Below are 19,580 nucleotides of genomic sequence, written 5' to 3' on the forward strand. Positions count from 1 at the left end.
TTTATTTACAAAAAAAGTTCTGAGATTCAAAAAAACATTCAGTGAACTGAAAAACTGTGGTCGGTAATATAGGTATTTAGCTGTGTCACATGCCCTTAACCCAGAAAATTAATTTTCTATAAAAGAAGATAAATTTTCAACACATCCGTAAATAGTTAAATTTTCCACAAAGAAGTATAATTTTCTACGAAAATACGAATTTTCAGCAAATCAGTTGAATTTTGTTTCATTTTTTATTTGATTAGTTTTTAGTTTTTTTTGTTAGTTTTTAACATTTTTTAATTAAATATTTTAAAGTTTAGACTAAAAAGTTTTAATTTTTAATCAACTTGAACAAATTATTTTTCAACCAAACAGTTGCATTTTTTACTAAAAAAAATGTTGTTTTCTTACAAAAAAAAGGAATCCTCAACAAAATTCATAAATTTTTAACAATTAATTCCATTTTCAACCAAAAGAGATTAATTATTAGTTACAAATTTTTGCATTTTTAACTAAAAAAATTTTCATATTCTACAAAAAGAAATTAATTTTTAACAAAAAATGTAATAGTTGACACTTAAACAAAATAATTTAAAATAAAAATGGTTATATAATTTATAAGTTACATAATTATATAATAGTTATATAATTTTCAGTAAAATATATCAATTTCAAATCAAATACTGGATATTTAACTAGAAAAGATCAATTTTACATTTAAATTATAAAGATTCAATAAAATATGTAATAGCTCAATTTTCAGTTAAAAAAATTATTTCCAACTAAAAAAATAATTTTATAAACAAAATTTTGTTGTATCAAAAAGCTGAATTTTCAAGGCAAAAAGACGGTTTTTCTAAAAGATCATTGAATTTTAAACGAAAGAATATGAATTTTCAAACAATCAATAAGATGTACAAACAAATAGTTAAATTTTATTCAAAACAGTTTTCAACCAAAAAATTGTTTTTCTACTAAAAAAGATAAATTTTCAACTAAGTAGTTAACATTTAAACAATCAAATTAATTTTTAAACGAAACAGATTAATTTTTAGCCAAACAATTGCTAATTAATCTAATATCAATTAGTTTTCTACCAAAAAGACGAATAATCAAAAAAATAGATGAATTTTAAACCATGTAGTTGAATTTTTAAAATAAAAAATGATCAACATTCATAAAAAAATAAAATAGTCAAACTTTCAATTAATAAAAATTAATTTTTAACTAAAATGACGAATAACAATGTAGAAGAGTTAATGTTTCAACCAAAAAGATGAATTTTTATTTAAGAAGATTAATTTTCGATTAAAAAAAGAATGTTTCAGAAAAATGTGCATTTTTAACTAAAAAATATAAATTTTCAATCAAAAATTGAATAGTTAAGTTTTTATTTAAAAAATATTAATTTTCAACCAGAGATGAATTTAAAACTAATATCATGGAATAACCAACTGGATTAGTTGAATTTTCTGTCGCAAAAATTAATTTTCAATAAAATAGTTAGATTATTAAAAAAAAAAGAATTCTTAACAAAAGAGTTCAACTTAGAACCCATTCGTTTGATTTTTAACTCAAATTATGAATCATTAACTAAAACGGGTCATTTTTATACCAATAAAAGATTAATGCTCGAGCAAAAAATAAGCATTTTCAACTAAAAAAGATAAATTTGTAACTAAACTTTAAAAAATTAAATTTACCGTTGTAAAAATCCATTTTCATCAACAAAAAATAAATTTTGTATAAAAAAGTTAAAGTTTCCTTTGGAATGAACAATAAGCATAGAAAATTAAATTTCCGCAAAAAATTTTTTTAATAAAATAGTTTAATTTTCATGTAAAAAAATTAATTTTCAACAAAATAGTTCAATTTTCAACGAAAGGGACGACATTTTATTTAAAATAATGACTTAAAAAAAAGCAATTCTTGACAAAAAAGTTTAACTTCGAACCAGGTCGTTTATTTTTTAACTAAACAGATCAATTGTTAAGTAAAATGATGAAACATTAATTGGAATGTTTCAATTTCAGCCAAAAGAATGAATTTTTAGCTAAACATTCAAAAGTTAAATTTGTCGTTAAACGATTTATTTTCAAGAACAAAAAAACGAATTTTAAATAAAATAGTTAAATTTTGAGCTAAAAAAAAATTTATTTTCAACAAAACAGCTAAATTTCCAACCAAAGAGATTCATTTTAAATTAAATGATAAATTTTCAGCAACATAAAAATGAATTGTGAACAAGAGTTCAACTTTCAACCAAATAGTTGAATTTTCATCCAAAGAATATTAATTCTCAATTAAAAAGTAATAGCTGCCACTTCAACTAAAAACGATTTTAATTTAAAATTAAAAACGAAAAAAGACGAATTTTCAACCAAGATTTGTCAGTCAAGATAGAAAATTTTTTAACCAAACTGTTGAGTTTTCAAGCAAAAGGATCATTTTCCACCAAGATCAATTTTCTACCCAAAAAATCTAGTTTCACCATAAATAGAATAATTAAATTTTCAGTTAAAAAAATTAATTTCAAACAAAAAAACGAATTTCTAACAAAATAGTTAAATCCATTACTATCAAGTTACTTCTACAAATGAAAAAAACATTGTTTAATTTTATATTTAAATAAAAAAAAATTGAGCACTAAAATTGATTTGTTAAAATTTCTGATTGTACAAAATAATTGATTGCAACGAACAATTACTGCATGAATCAATATCTTTTCTCTCTCAAATCTCAAATACTATTTACAGAGAGATAAAAAAAAAATATTTCACAAGATACGAAAAGTTTCGCAATAAATCAATCTCTCCTTTAAAAGCAATTATTTTTCTTTGCTATTACTTTACTTTGCAAAAGAATAAAAAATTAAACTACTTTTGGTCACGGAATTGAATTTGAATGATATTAAAATAAGAATAGCAGGTCAAAAATGAGTAATTTTCGAGTAAATATTAAGACAAGTGTCCAATGCGATAAGAAAAAAAATTAATCACCCAATTTATCCACTTCTTTCAATAAAAGAATCAGCTCATCCACATATGCATATCTTGAAACGTCATCACGCAAATTTAACAAAGATTATTTTTATTATCAGCTACAAGTCCACGTCATAAATCACTTGGCACGTAGTATAGCAGAAAAAACGCGCGCGAAAGTAATTTTCTCCGCGTTTCAATGGATCCGAGATGAGAAGCGCATAAGTTTCATAAAAAAAAAATATTTGACGACTACAATGAAACGACTAACTGATAAGATAACATAGAAAGTGAAATGCTATCAAGGCGGATAAGATAGAAACAAAGACCGACCCTCAAACGTATCATCAGTTGAATGCAACTCGATGCCAGGGTGTCTAGCGAAAATTTCTTTTAAACTTTCCCGCAAATTACTGGATCAGAATTACCATTTCTTCCGGTTTTAAAAAGTTTATAAAGGGTATGTTCCGATTTGAGTATATGAGAGTTTTTTAAAGTTTCAAAGTTGGCAATGCCATGTATAAGCATAGGCATCATTGCGCACCGGCAGCCTATGCTCATACATTGGCATTGCCAACTTTGAAACCTTAAATAACTCTCAACTGCTCAAATCGGAACATACCCAATATCTTCTTTTATCGGAATTGGTATGATTTTCGGGTTAAGATCAGTTTTTAAAAAAGCACTTTGAAATGAAAAGTGAAAATATGTGCATCAGAAATTACTTCCAAACCAAAATTTAAAAAAAACTCAGGGTCATTAAAAATAAAAAAATTAAACTCATAAAACTGAAGATTTTTTTATTTCAACTCGTCAAAGCTACAAAATTCGAAACATTAAAAAATTTCTGCTGAAAAAATATAAATTCAAGTTAATAATAAAAGTGTTTTATATAAATATAATAAAAATGTAAAAATCAGTAACCAAAATTACTTTACTTCCAACTTAATAAAAATATTAACAATAAAAAATTACCGTCTTCCGATTCCAAAGAAAGATTTAAACTAAAAATTTCCACCCCTCAACTGAATAAAAATTCTAAATTAATAAATAAATTACCTCTTCCAATTCACTAAAATTATTAAAAATAAAAATTTTCACCCTAACGCAATAAATATCTAAAAAATAAACCAATTTTCTTTTCAAATTCAGGAAAATTTGAAAATAGAAATGTCAAAATTCGAAACATTTAAAAATATCTGATTAAAAAATTTAATCCAAGCTAATAATAAAATTGTTTTATATGTATATAATAAAAATGTTAAAAAGAAAAAAATCGGCCTCTTCCAATTCAGAAAAACAATTAGTAATCAAAATTACTTCAACTCCAACTTAATAAAAATATTAACAATAAAAAATTACCGTCTTCCGATTCCAAAGAAAGATTTAAACTAAAAAGTTACACCCCTCAACTCAATAAAAATTCTAAATTAATAAATAAATTACCTCTTCCAAACCAGAAAAAATTAAAACCTCCAGCCTAACAACTCAATGTAAATGTTAAAAAGAAAAATTATTCTCTTTCCAATTCATATAATGAAAACCAACATTTTGCCCTTTCCAAATCGATAAAAAATTTTAAAATACCAAATTTGCTTGTCTTGAACTCAATAAAATAATAAAACAAAAAAATGTTTTATTCTAATTCAGAAAATAAAACTTACCTGTCAATTAATAAAATATTGAAAACCAGCTTGCCACAAATGTAAAAAAAAGGAAAAATTACCTTCTTCCAATTCAGAAAAAATATTAAAAATAAAAATGTTCACCCTAACGCAATAAATATCTAAAAAAATAAACCAATTTTCTTTTTAAATTCAGAAAAAAGAATCAAAATTTGATGCCTTCCAACTCCATAAAAATTAAAAAAAAATAATTTCCTTCTTAAATTCAGAAAAAAAAACGAAATTTCATGCCTTCCAACTCCATAAAAATCTTAAAAATAAATTAATATTCTTCTAATTCAGAAAAAAAACATTTCTTTCCTTGCAACTCGATAAAATATTTAAAACAAAAAAAGGTTCCTCTTCCAATTCAGAAAAATTTGAAAATAGAAATTTCCTTCACAAATTTACTATATAAATTTTCCATTTTAGGTCTTCTTTTTTATGCGTACATTTTCAATTTCAAGAATTTTAAAATGCAGTTTTGAAGACCAAAAATAAAACCAAATAAATTAATTTGCAATAATAGAATTGCTTTTATAACAAACAAACAAAAATCATTTTCATCCAAGAAGAAGAATTTTCAATAAAAAAGACGAATTTTCAACAAAATACATCAATTTTTAACTAAATACTTTAATTTTCAACTAAAACAGATCAATTTTTAAACAGTTGCATTTTTAACAACAAAAAAATCATTTTTATACCAAAAAAGATGGATTTTCAACTAAACAGTTGAATTTTGAAAAATCAAGTTAATTTTCCACCGTAACATATTAATTTTTAGCCAAACAGTTGTTTTTTTAAACAAAAAAATTCAATTCCGACAAAAAGAGGTGAATTAAAAAAAAAAGCAGTTCAATTTAAAGAATAAAAACTAATTTTCAACAAAATGCTTTAATCCATAACTAAAACAAATTAATTGTCAACCAAACAGTTGCACTTTTGACAAAAAATGGTTTTCCTACCAAAAAAGTTGAATTTTTAACAAAATACATCAATCTTAAACTAAACAGTTAAATTTTTAACATTTAAGTTAATTTTCAACAAGAACAGATTTATTTTTAGTAAGACATTTTTGCATTTTCAACCAAAAAAATTTCAACTTCTACAAAAAGAGATGAATTAAAAAAAAAATGGCCCTTTCAAATACAGAAAAAAATAACCAAAACTTCGCCCCATCCAACTCTATAAATCCCTTAGAAATAAACCAATTTTCTTCTCCAATTTTGAAAAAAATAACAAAAATGTCATACCTTTCAGTTCTATACAAATCTTAAAAATATAGAAATGTTCTTCCAATTCAGAAAAAATAGAATAAAAATTTATTTCCCTCCAACTCGAATGAATCTTTAAAAAAAATGTTCCTTCTCAAATTAAAAAAATGGCAAATTGAAATTTCTTCCCTTCAAACTAAAAAAGAAAATTTCAATTTTTAATTTATTAATTTTGAAATTTTAAAATGATTTAGTTTTAAGGCCTAATTCTCGATGTTTGTACTTTAAAAATTATATATAATAATAAATCCATTTTAGGTCTTCTTTTTTAGGCGTACATTTTCAGATTAAAACATTTTTAAATGCAGCTTTGAAAACTAAAACAATTAAATATTGAAAGCGTTTGAAATAAAATTTCTTTTTGAAAACCTGATTAGCTTTTTTTCATTGCTCAAAGTTGTTATATTATTCATATTTTGAAAATTAAATCGAAGAAAAAACCTAAAATTAGTATTTTAAAACAAAAATCATTAGATTTAAATTTTAAATACAATTTTTTTAATAAGATTTACAACCTTGAAATCTGGTATCCAAAATTTTTTAAATTAACATTTCAAATAAAATTTATAAATTTTCAACAATTTTAGGTTATTTTTACGTTTTACACCAGAAATGGGTATTTTTAGTAAAAAAAAATCCTTAAACTTTAAATTTTTGTATTCAACTATAAGTTCAATATATCTATTTTCACCGGAAATAACGATATATATTTCAAAGATAATTTACAATATTTGAACAATTTAAGGTTATGTTACAATTTTTCATCGGAAAAATGATATTTAAAAAAAAAATCATTAAATTTCAAAAAAAGATTTGCAATTTGGAAAATTTTTTTGTTATGTTAGTGTTTTTCTTTGAAAATTGATACTATTAGTCAAAAATCATTTGACTTCGAAATTATATTTAAAATTATGAACTATTTTAGGTTATGTTAGTGTTTATTTCGGAAATTGTTTTTCCTTTAATCACAAATATTGCTATCGAAATAAAAAATTAGTCGATTTAAAAATCTTTAATCTTATAATATTATTGAAAAATTCCCGAATCTGAATAATTATTTGTCTAAATAATAGATAACACAAAAAATAATTAATAAAATGAAAAATATGTTCATCAAATAAAAGTATTTTATTTATTACTTAATAATTAAACTTTTTTTCAATGCTTTGGAATTTTATCAATCGGAGATTTTCCAATTCGGAAATTTTCTACTTCGAATATTTTCTTTTTTGGGAATTTAGTTTTTCCTCATTTTTATACATATCTATTAAACTGATACCATTTTATCCTAAAATTTCATAAATGCCTGTAAAATGAAAATATTTCTTTAAAAATGTATAGATTCTTTTTAAACATATCTGAAGTCTTCAAAAATATTTTTAACTCATAATTCTTTCCTAAAATCTCATGTAAGCTTGAATTCACGTGTTTAAAAACTTTTAATAAATGAATATTTATTCAAACTTTATATTATAAATTAAAAGTGACCAATTTAGGTACCAATTACAAATTTTGTTTCAACAAAATACTTGAATTTAAAAACAAAATAAATAAATTTTTTACATCACAGTTGAATTATCATCCTTCAATAATAAACTTAGAACAAAAAAGTGTCATAGTTTATATTTCAATAAAAAAAAGATAAAAATACAAAAAAAATTTTAAATAACGATGGATTTTCAACAAATAAAGATTAAAAGTTGATCGAAATAGTTAAACCTTCAAGCCGAAGAACGAATTTTCTGTACAAAAATTGAATTTTCAAACAATAAATATGACTTTTCAGAAAAAAATTAATTTTCCACGAAACTGATATAGTTTTACCAAACAAAAATGAAATTTCAAACCAAAGAAATTATTTTATTTGACTAAAAAATGAGTTTTAACTAAAAGAGATCAACCTTAAAAAAATGAAAAAAATTTAACTAAATTAAATTAAAAATAAGATGAAAACTAAATAAAGGCTAACTAAACTGTTAATTTTCAACAAAATGGATCAACTCTCAGCTAAAAAAAAAAGAACTTTTACTAAAAATATAAATCTTAGAAAAGAATGATATCTTAACAAAGTGATTGAACCAAATCATTCAAATAAAATAGTTGAATACTCAAGCAAAGAAGAATAAATTTCAGCCAAAAAGTTGGATTTACATTTAAAAAAAATGAAATTTCTTCTATAACAGATGAATTTTTCAATAAAAAAGATAAATTTTCAAACAAAAATAGCTGAATTTTCGGTTAAAAAGGATTTCAGTCGACTTTTTCACGATCAAAAAATGAATTAAAAAAAATTAGTTTCAACGAAAAAATAAAAAGAATTTTCAATGAAAGAAGACGAATTTTTAACCAAAAAGATTGTTTTAACAAAATTTTAGGATTTTCTACCAAATAGTTGCATTTTCATCTATAAAAGATTCAATTTCTCTGAAAACAGATTATCTTTTATTAAAATTTTGTTTAAGTAGTTGAATTTTCATCCAAAAATGATTCCAGTTAACTTTTCAAGATCAAAATATGATTTTTTTTAAAGAAAAAATAAGTTTATAACAAAAAAATCAATGCAGACGAAATTTTTTAACCAAAAAGAGATGAATTAAAAGAAGATAGTAAGATAAACAATTTTTACGCGATTTTTTGTTAGTTATTTTCAAAATTCCCTCATTTTTTCTTCACTAATTTTTCATTTTCTTTGATCTTTAATATTGAAATAGCTGCATTTTAATCTTGCGATATTCTCAACATGAAATCTTTTATAAAAGGAATAAAACAGTATTTCAGATAAGAATTAAAAATTTTTCAAATGATCTTCAACAAAAAATAGCTTTTCTACTACAAAAGATGGCTTTCTCACAAAGTACTTGAATGTTCAACAAAATAATTAAATTTGTGACATGATAGTTGAATTTTCAACCTAAAAAGATAAATTCTGAACATTAAAGTGTCATAGTTTATAGTTCAATCAAGAAAGATCACATTTAGATTAAAAATCTTGTTTTAAACCAAAAAAAAAACTAATTTGCAACAAATAAAAATTCTCCATTCAAGAAAGAAATAAGTGTATATAAATTTTTGAACATTCATGTATGTGACCTAACAAAAATGAAATTTTAAGCCAAGAAACTTATTATTTTTTTTATATCAAAAAGGGAGTTTGCAACTAAAAATATCTATCTTAAAAATATGGAAAATTTACGTTTTCAGTTACAAAATTAATTTTAGACCAATAAAAGGTTTTTCCACTAAACAGGTAAATATAGATTACTTTTTACCCAAGTCGTTGAATTTTCAATTAAAAAAGAATAATTTTCCACGAAGAGATGAATTTTGAACTAAAAATATAAATCTTTAAAAAATGATTTTTTAACAAAGTGATTCAACCAAATATTTCAAACAAAATAGTTCATTACTCAAGCAAGGAGGAATCATTTTTAACTAAAGTGACTTTTTCATTTTAAAAATATGAAATTTCTACTAAAACAAATGAATTTTTAAATCTAGATGATGAATTTTTCAAAAAGTAGTTGAATTTTCTGTTAAAAAATATTTTAGTTGGCTTTTCACGATCGAAACATGAATTGTTAAACAAAAAAGAAGTTTTTTACGAAAAAATTTAATTTTCAATCCAAAAAAGATTACTTTTTAACAAAATTATTGAATTCTCTACCAAATGATTGCATTTTTATCCAAAAAATTGAATTTTCTCTTGAAGCAGATGAATTTAAAAATAAAAAAAATAAAAATGGTCCAATTTTCATCCAAAAAAGATTCTAGTTGACTTTTCCAGATGAAAATATGAATTTTTGAACAAGAAATAAGTTTTTACGACAAAATGGAATTTTTAACAAAATTGTTGTATTCTCTACCAAATAGTTGCATTGTTATCCAAAAAAATATAAAATTTCTTTTAAAACATGAATTTTTACTACTAAAAAATAAAATAGTTTAATTTTCATCCAAAACAGATTGCAGTTGACTTTTCAAGGTCAAAATATCATTCTTTTTTAAAAACAAAAAACAAGTTTCTACAAAAAAAATTGAATTTTCAATAAAAAACTAAGAATATTTAACAAAATTGTTGAATTCTCTACCAAATAGTTGCATTGTTATCCAAAAAATATGAAATTCCTTTTAAAACATGAATTTTTATTACAAAAACAATAAAATAGTTTAATTTTTATCCAAAAAAGATTCCAGTTGAATTTTCAAAATATGAGTTTTTAAAAAAAAACAAGTTTCTACAAAAGAAATTGAATTTTCAATCCAGCAATACGAATTTTTAACAAAATTGTTGAATTATCTACCAAATAGTTGCAATTTGTATCTATAAAAGATTCAATTTCACTTAAAACAGATGAATTTTTATTAAAGTCTTCTTTAAGTAGTTGCATTTTGATCCAAAAAAGATTCAACTAAACTTTTTAAGATCAAACTATGATTTTTTTAAAACAAAAATAAAGTTTCTGAAAAAAATCAACGCAAAAAGTTGAATTTTTTAAACCAAAAAGGATGAATTAATCAAATCAAAACAAAACAATAGATGATTTCTCTACCAAATAGTTGCATTTTTATCCAAGAAAAATGAAATTTGTACTAAAATAGATGAATTTTTAATAAAAAACCAGCCATTTTTTTTAAAGTTCAACTTTCATCCAGAAAAGATTTCAGTTCATTTTTCAACACCAAAATACAAATTTCAAACAAAAAGTAAATTTTCTACTATAAAAAGAACGACTATTTAACAAAACTGTGGAATTTTTAACAAAAATCTCGCTTTTTATCCAGGAAAGATTAAATTTTTACTATAAGAGATGATGAATTTTTAAATCAAAAAGATAAATAAATTTTCAAACATTTGCATTTGTATCTATAAAAGATTCAATTTCCATCCAAAAAAGATTCCAGTTAACTTTTCAAGGTCAAAAGATGTTTTTTGAACAAAAAATAATTCTCATACAAAAAACAAAAATCAATGCAAAAAAAGAAATTTTTTAAACAGAAAAGGATGATAAATTTAACGAAAAAATAGATAAATTCTCTAACAAATAGTTGTAAATTTTCTACCATAAAGTACGACTATTTAACAAAATTGTTGAATTATTAACCAAACTCTCGCACTTGATCCAAGAAAGATTAAAATTCTACTAAAACAGGAGAATTTTTAAATAAAACAGACAAATTACAAAAAATAAAAACAAGTTGAATTTTCATTGATATAGATTTAAATTGACTTAACACACAAATACGAACTTTAAACAAAAAGTAAATTTTCTAGTATAGTTGAATTTTCAACAAAACAGTTGCATTTTTATCCAAGAAAGATGCTAAATATTTTTACTAAAAAAGATGAACTTTTAAATAAAAGGGACAAATCAGAAAAAATAGTTTTCATCCAAAAAGGGTTTCAGCTGACTTATCAGCAACAAAATATGAATTTCAAACAAAAGGTTAATATTTTAGAATAGCTTAATTTTTAAACCAAAAGACGAATTCTTAACAAAATAGTTAATTTTGCAACCAAACAATAAAATTGATAACTAAAAAGATAATACTCACGAGAAATTTTTTTCGAAATTGCAAATTGACAATTTTTTTTACGGACATTTTTTTTACGGCTTGACATTTTTTTTACGGATTTCCCGGATCGCCAGAAACCCTACGATTCTGAAAACGCGAAACACATACGCAGTAATGAATTTAAAAAAATAAATAAATGAGAACCACGTATATAGTGATGTTCACACGTTTTATTATCATCGAGTAAAGTATAATTTACATTTACAGTGACTACTTTTCTCGATACTGACTCGTACTGATTCAAATATCGCATTGAATCTAAACTAGTTTGCGGTGAAATTTATTTTGCGTACAAAATATAAGTATCTAGGACGTTGACATGTGCGGTGCAAACACTCGTTTCGAATTGGGAAATCAGTGGAATCCACTCGTTATCAATGGAGTTGAAAAACGAAAGAAGACAACCAAAAAAAAAAAAAAAAAAAATCTTCAAAACAGAGAAAAATGCAAACGTTAAAAAGAACTTTGGTAAAAAGTAGAGTTTAAATTATCGCAAAGAGCGATATCTCGCAACTACAATTAATTGTATTTGTCACTATCAAATGCAATTCGTGTTTTTCTTCTTCGATGAGACTAAACTGCGAACCAGGTCGCACTTTCTTTAAATGGTACAAAGAACATGAAGTTAAAGATATGTAAAAAAAAAGTCAACATTTACTTAAATGTAAAAACCCACAAGTCCAATATTTGCACTCGTAATACAATTTACAGATTTACCACTAGACAAAAAATTCCAGCAAGATTATGACTTTAATATCCAGTCAAAGTGAAAACAACCTCTAACCGACAGAGACAGAGAGTGAGAGAGAGATGGGCGAAAAGAGATTATTTTCTCGACCATAAAAACAATTTAATATTCCGTTTTCTAGTCTCGAGAATCCTATAGTCACTCAGAATACAATTTTACAATGATATTGATAGTCTGTTGAGAAAAAAGTACTCTTATTAATTAAGGTACTTTTGAAAACATTTTCTTCATTCAAAAATTAGAAATTATTCATGCGCACTTCTCATTCGTACAATCGTACGATCTCTTTTTCTTTTCTAAAAAAAATCCTAGTGACTACTAATCTATCTGTCTTAAAGTTATCTTCTATGCGTAATTTCAATTAAAAAAAAAAAAAGAATACATAGCGAGCTCACTCATATTCAACCGATGATCTTTGCGCATTACTTTTCGGATTTTTTTCAATACTTTTTATCGTCGAGAGCGCGTTAAGTTATCTGAATTCAAAAGCTGTTGTAATTGCTTCCTCCGAGTTGACTATTGCCATATCCACGATTGTTTGGCGAGTATCCCCCTCGGAAGTTGTTGCCGAGACCGGCTGTAAAAATAAAAAAAAAATTCAATTGTAGAGTCGGCAAACCATTTCAAATTCCCAGTCAAGTTTTTCCATTATCCCAGTCAACACAATTTGCCTCCAATGCACATTTTTCTTACTTTAATAAGAGGGCTGTATGAATACCGAAACATTGGCAAAATATTATGCATGTTCTTTTATTTTACTTTGATAATAAAAATAAAAGACGAAAGAAATTGTTTAAAAATAAAACAAAAAAATAGAAGGGGATTTTGTTTGATCTGATTTCTCATTATTTTTTCCTCTTTTTCATTTTTGTCCAATGATTATTTGAAATTCTTTTTTTTGGCCAAAGGGGACCCTTTTTCAAATTTCAATAGGAGGATTTTATGGCGGTTACCCACAATAAAAAAATGGAAATTAAAATTTTAGCTAGATAAATTAATTTTCAAAAAGAAAAACGTATTTTCGAGAAAACAGTTCAATTTAAAGGTAACTTTAATTTCAATTCAAATTCAATTCTAAACTAAAAAGATGAGTTTTCAACTGAAATAGTTGAATTATAAAGAAAACAAAACCAAAAATAAAGTTTTACTACAAAAAAAAAATGGTAACCAAAACTACAATATTTAAATTTTAAATTAAAAAAATTGTTGTTCAATCAAACAGATGAATTTTCAACTAAAACAATGAAATATTTATTTGGAAAAAGTCAAATTTTTAGTTACAAAAATTACTTTCCACAAAAAATAATTTCAAAAAAATAGTTTTACTTTCAAACCAAGTGAAGACTTTTCAAATAAATTGTAAGTCTTTAACTGAAATAGTTCAATTTTAAACCATAAAAATGAATTTTTCACTCAAATTAAAAATCTTTAATCAAAGAGATGAACTTTCAACTAAAAATTTAAAACTAAGAATTTCAAGTAAAACCGAAAAATTAATTTGTAACAAAGTTAAATTTTCGGTTAAAAATTAATTTTCATCTATATAATAAATAAATAAATTTTCAACAAAATAGTCCAATTTTAAACTGGAATAGTTTAATTTTCAGTTTAAAAAATAAATCTTGATCCAGACATTAATTGTCAAATTAAATTATGAGTTCAAATTTCAAACAAAGAGAGGAACTTTTAACTAAAATTATGGAATATAAAAACTGGATTCGTTAAATTTTACGTCATTACAAAAAATGTCATTCAAACTGTTGAATTTCCAACCAAAAAATAGTTTAATTGTTAGCTAAAATATAAAGTTATTTTTACAAATGAAATAACATTGTTGTATAATTTTATATTACAATAGCAGACAAATTTATTTTTTGAAATTTTAAACATACTTTTTATCTCAAATTTAGCACGTTTTTTTCAAAGTTCGGATATTGGCAGAATCAAAGAAAAAAGTAGATTATATTCAATGAAATGTGAGCCCAATTTTTGATAATTATTTACACGAAAACAATTTATTTGAAAAATTCATTTTGTGTACCTGTATGAATTTTTCACCCTAAAACTAATCATTGAAAAATATGAAATTTTAAATCATCCATCAGATACACACACTCTATTTACATAATTAATATTGATTATTTTTTAATTATTCAGGGTGGCCGTTTTAATCGAAGAAACAAATTCCCGATCATTTCCCGGTTCGCAAACATTTTTTACGGCCAATGAAATTGAGAAAATCAAACTATATTCTAAACATTTTTTCATGTAAAGCAATTAACAATAAACAACAAATTTAATGCATTCAAAGTGGAACCCTTGAATTCCAAACTTTTAAAATTTAAGTTTCAAAGTTTTTCAATTCGAAAATTGTGTATTCAAATGCTCAAAAATTTACACGTACCAAATGGTAGGTATTAACACTTTTTAAATGAACATGTTAAATGAAATGCAAATAAACTGTAAAATTTATGAATTTTATAAATTATAGAGTTCAAAGATTCAGATTAAGTGGTTTAAAATTTTTCCAAATTCAAAATAATTTTTCAATTTTTCGGAACTTTTAAATATATTTCAAATGAATTGAATTTTTTCTATAATTTTTATAAAATCCTGAAAATTAAAAAAAAATTTTATTTATAAATAACAATAGAACACATTTGTAAAAATATTAAGAGTAGTTTTAAAAGATATTTAGAAGTTTAAAAAAAATTCAAATTAAATTTTGAACTTGAAATAATTTCAAATACGTACAGCCGAATTTAAAATAAAATGTAGATTTTTGCAGATTTCAAATAAAATTTTAGAATTTTTTTAAGAATTGTCAAAGACTTCAAACGAATAAAAAATTTTCTTAAGATTCTTAGCAATATTGAAAATGATTTTTCACTTTGAAAAATTATGGAAAATTTTAAGGATATTTTTTTAATTTGCAAGATTTTCAAAAATTGTAGAAATATTTCTATTAATCTTAAAACATATTTACAAGTTCTGAAAAAAATGTTAACACACTTCATATAAATTACTTGAAATAATTTCAAGTTTTTAATTAACTTTGAATCTTTTCAAAACTTCCATGTACTCAAATTTTTTTCTACAAACAATAAGTGTTCAATTATTATTTATGCGTCAAAATTTAACAATTTCACCTATAAATTAAACACTTTAAATAGAACAATTAAAATTGTAACGCTAAAAGTTTAAAAATTCTTCGAAAATCTAAAGATTAAAAGCTTTCTATGTGAAACAAATCAGTTTCAAATTGTTTTCTTTTAAATATTTGGTTTCAATTTAATTCTACATTAAGAAATTTCAAATTAAATGGGATAAAATTTAAATAATTTAGACATGCAATATTTTTAACTTAATAAAAATCTTTAATTGTGACTATATTATTATGGATTTATTTTTATGTTGAAAATAGTAAAACGCACGTTCACATTTTTTAATGGCGAAACAAATTAATAGAAATTATATATTATTAAATTTATTAATTAAATTTAATATAAAAAATAATATAAAGGAAGACCAGAAACTCTGAATTAAAAATAAAATGATCGGAATAAATGATATATTAATATCAATTCTTATTAGGACTTTCGGATTGAAACAGTTATACAACCTGGAAATTGTCAAATTTTGAACGAATCTAGGTTCAACTTCAAATCATTTTAATTGTTTACATCTTCAAAACTGCATATTAATTATTTCAAAAACTGTTAAAATCGAACTTGGGCAGATTTTTCTTCTGAAAATTTCGTGAAATTCCCGGTTTCTCGGTCTGTCAGCCTCAGCCACTCTGATTTTTATTTTTAAAATCTTTGATTTTAAAAACTTCTAATTTTGTTTTAACCTTTAAAACTGCATTTTAAAATTCTTTAAATTAAATTAAATTGCTTAAAAATTAAAATGGAAAATTTTTAGAGTGAAAGATTTTCGAATTAAGCATTGTAAACTGAATGATACAATAATTTTAAAAAATCACAATTTGACAAAATATTGAGAAAAAAAAAACGATTGAAATTAAAGTTTAAACTTACAACCGCAGAAATTTCCAATGCCACCAAGGGACATTCCACCGCCACCACCGCCACCACCACCACCACTTGGTCCAGTAGATGAGTTCAGGAAAAGCTCGATGTATCTATGCGACATATGGCTCTTGTCCTAAAATAAATAAATAAATAAATAGATTTAGCTTGAAAAAATACGAGATTTTTCTTGAATTTTGAGAAAGACAATTCAAAATCTCAATTTCACGAACCTTTGACATAGCTTTCACGGCCTCCTCATGAGTCGCGAATTCAACATCAGCTTCTCCAGAAGCACGTCCACTGTTCTCAAGGATGATTCGAATGTTAACTGGTGCAAGCGGTCGGAAAAACTGAAACAGAAAAATAATTTTTTAATAAACTCCAGACCTCAGACTATTACTACTACTACTCTCTTCACCGATAAAACAAAACAGGTCTCGGACTCACTTCAGAGATAAAAAAAAATAGTGTAAATATTGTCACAAATTTGAAGAAAAAAATAGTGTTATAACTTTTTCAGGATGACCAGTTTGATAAAAAAAAAATATATATATATATATTCCCGGTCATTTCCCGGTTCGCAAATATTTTCCGCGGTCAATAATATTTAAAAAATCGAACTCTATTCTAAACAGTAAAATTGCAGTAATATAAAATAAACAAATTAAAGCATTCAATAAATTACACGTATAAGCAGGAAGGTACTAACACTTTTCAACTGAATAATTTCAAGTTTAATGATTTTAAACTCCAAAATCCCCAATTTTTATAATTCATAAATTATAGAGTTCACAAATTTAAATTAAGTTCAAAAATATGAATCCACCTTAACATCTTCAATACTCTAAACTAAAGAATCATTCAATGAACTTCAAATTTGTTCAATATTACATTATTAAGTTATTTTATAATAGAAACATTAAAAATTTAATAACTTAGATTTCTCAACTTACAAGTTCTTAAATTAGAAGTTAAAGTATTTTCATTTTTAATATTTTAAGCATGCTTGAAAAGTTTAAAATTTTTATTTCAAAATTTTGAGAAACCTAGAAGTGATATAAAATTTTTTTAAATTTAAAATTATTTAAAAAATTTTTTTATAACTTCTAAATTACTTTTAAAATTAATTTAATTTGTCCTGCAAATGCCACACTGAAAATGTAACTATTCCGTTTTTTAATGAACTTTTAATTTTATTATATTTATTTTGTTTATTTTGTTTATTTTATTTATTTTATTTATTTTATTTATTTTATTTATTTTATTTATTTTATTTATTTTATTTATTTTATTTATTTTATTTATTTTATTTATTTTATTTATTTTATTTATTTTATTTATTTTATTTATTTTATTTATTTTAAAATTGCCCTACATGTTCAAAATTCAACTGTTTTATAGAAAGTTTTTTTAAATGGGAAATTAATTTTTTTTTATCTGAAAATGTAACTTAAATTTTGTTTTGTTAATAATTAGTCTTTTAAACTGAAGATTCAACTATTTTGTTAGAATTGAAGTTTTTGGAATAAAAATGCAATTGTTTCGTAGATAATTATTTTTTTTCGGACTGAGGATTCAACTAGTTAAATGCACTTTTTTTATTATAAATTAAATTGTTCTCTCTTTTTTTTGAAGTATCAACTATTATATTTTTCGTTAAAGATTTATCTTTTCATGATAAAATGTCCACTAATTGGTTGAAAGTTGAACTAATTCCTTGAAAGTTAATTTTTTTTTGGTAGAGGATTCATAATCTTTGTTCAAAATCCGTTTTTTGTTGTTGCCAAAAAGAAAATGTGAACGATTTCGTTGAAAATAAACTTTCTCGTCTAAAATTCACCGTTTTTTGTGTGCAGAAAACGATTTTTTTTACAATAATTCTCTGGAATGCAAATTTAAATGCTTCATTTTTGGTTGCAAACTCTTCTTTAAATTTAAATATTCAACTGGGTAGTTAAAAAACGCTAGAAAAAAAACCCCTAAAAATTAATCAAATAAAATGTTGACTAAAATAACTTTTATTTTACAAACTATTTAGTTGAAAATTTACATAAATTGTGGAAAATTCCTGTTTTTGCTGAAAAATTAATAGTAGAAAAACAGTGCCATAGTTTTAAAAAAGTGTCAATAGTGTGATGAGTCCGAGGGCCTAGAACTCGATTCTCATTTTAAAAAAATAGGCAAACAAATTTAAATTTTGTTTTATAAACTCAAATAATTACGTCAGCAATGTCCTGTTCTGTGGCTCGGAAAGGCAGACCCCGCATATGAATGCAATGCATGCTATTATTGCCGCCTCCGTTCCAATTGTCACCGCTTCCTCTGAAGTTGCCGCCACCTTTCATGTCCATTCCACCGCCTCGCATTCCCATTCCGCTGCCACGAGAGGAAAAGTTGTTTCCACCGCCTCCGCCACCGCCACCGCCTCCCCAAAGACCTCCGTCAAAGTCTAAAAAAACATTAACCATTTTTTTTTTCAACTATCTCATGAGGCATACATTTTTTTATTCAGATTTTTTTTCACGATCAATATAATTGAAAAAATTAAACTCTAAAGCTAAATTTTTTTCGATTTGACATAATAAAACCTGAGCTGCAAATAAAAGCACTCACAGTTGAATTCTTGAATTTCAAACTTTTAAAACAAAATTTTGTATTTAAAAGCTCAATAATGCACAATTATAAAATGGAAGCTGCTAACACTTGTCAAAATTAAATAATTCTAAGTAATTTTAAGCTAGAAGCATTATAAATGGAACGATTACATTTTTTTATAATTGGAATGATTACAATTTTTTTAATTTACATGTTGCTTTACATTTATTCAAATTTTTAATAATTTCAGGGTAGCCGTTTTAATCGACGAAATAAATTCCTGGTCATTTCCCGGTTCGCGAACATTTTTCACGGTCCATGAAATTTAGATAATGGAACACTAAATCTAAAAATTGTTTCATTTGAAGTAATAAAAACTGAGCTGCCAATGAAAGCACTGAAAGCGGAACTGTTGAATTTTGAATTTTTAAAATTTTAATTTGAAAATTTTTAATTACAAAATGTTATATTCAAATGCTCAATAATTTACGCGTATAAAATTGATGGTACTCACATTTTTCAATATAAAAAAATATAAATCCACGTTATCATTTTCAATACTCTAAAATTAAAAATCAATCAATGGACTTTCAAATTTTCAAAATTATATAATTTTTAAGAAATTTTAAGCTAGAAACATTAAATATTGAAAACTTTTTAAATGAACAATTCTTAAATAAGAAATTTAATTATTTTATTTTTAAATAGTTTAAACATCCTTGAAA

The 19,580-nt window shown here is 23.6% G+C and overlaps 1 protein-coding gene across 1 annotated transcript in view; it reads right to left on the bottom strand.

The window, feature by feature from the left end:
• Positions 1 to 11,628: 11,628 nt before the first annotated feature.
• Positions 11,629 to 19,580, bottom strand: part of LOC117181603 (heterogeneous nuclear ribonucleoprotein H-like) — a 32,685-nt gene continuing 24,733 nt past the window's right edge. Inside the window, exons 6-9 of the mRNA XM_033374460.1 lie at positions 18,483 to 18,709; positions 16,491 to 16,610; positions 16,267 to 16,393; positions 11,629 to 12,803 (exon numbers count right to left, since the gene is read on the bottom strand). Coding sequence (XP_033230351.1) covers positions 12,709 to 12,803; positions 16,267 to 16,393; positions 16,491 to 16,610; positions 18,483 to 18,709 — 569 coding nt within the window. The 3' untranslated portion in view covers positions 11,629 to 12,708. The remainder of the gene's footprint in view (positions 12,804 to 16,266; positions 16,394 to 16,490; positions 16,611 to 18,482; positions 18,710 to 19,580) is intronic.

This window comes from Belonocnema kinseyi, chromosome 10 (assembly GCF_010883055.1).
Source record: "Belonocnema kinseyi isolate 2016_QV_RU_SX_M_011 chromosome 10, B_treatae_v1, whole genome shotgun sequence".
Taxonomy (NCBI): domain Eukaryota; kingdom Metazoa; phylum Arthropoda; class Insecta; order Hymenoptera; family Cynipidae; genus Belonocnema; species Belonocnema kinseyi.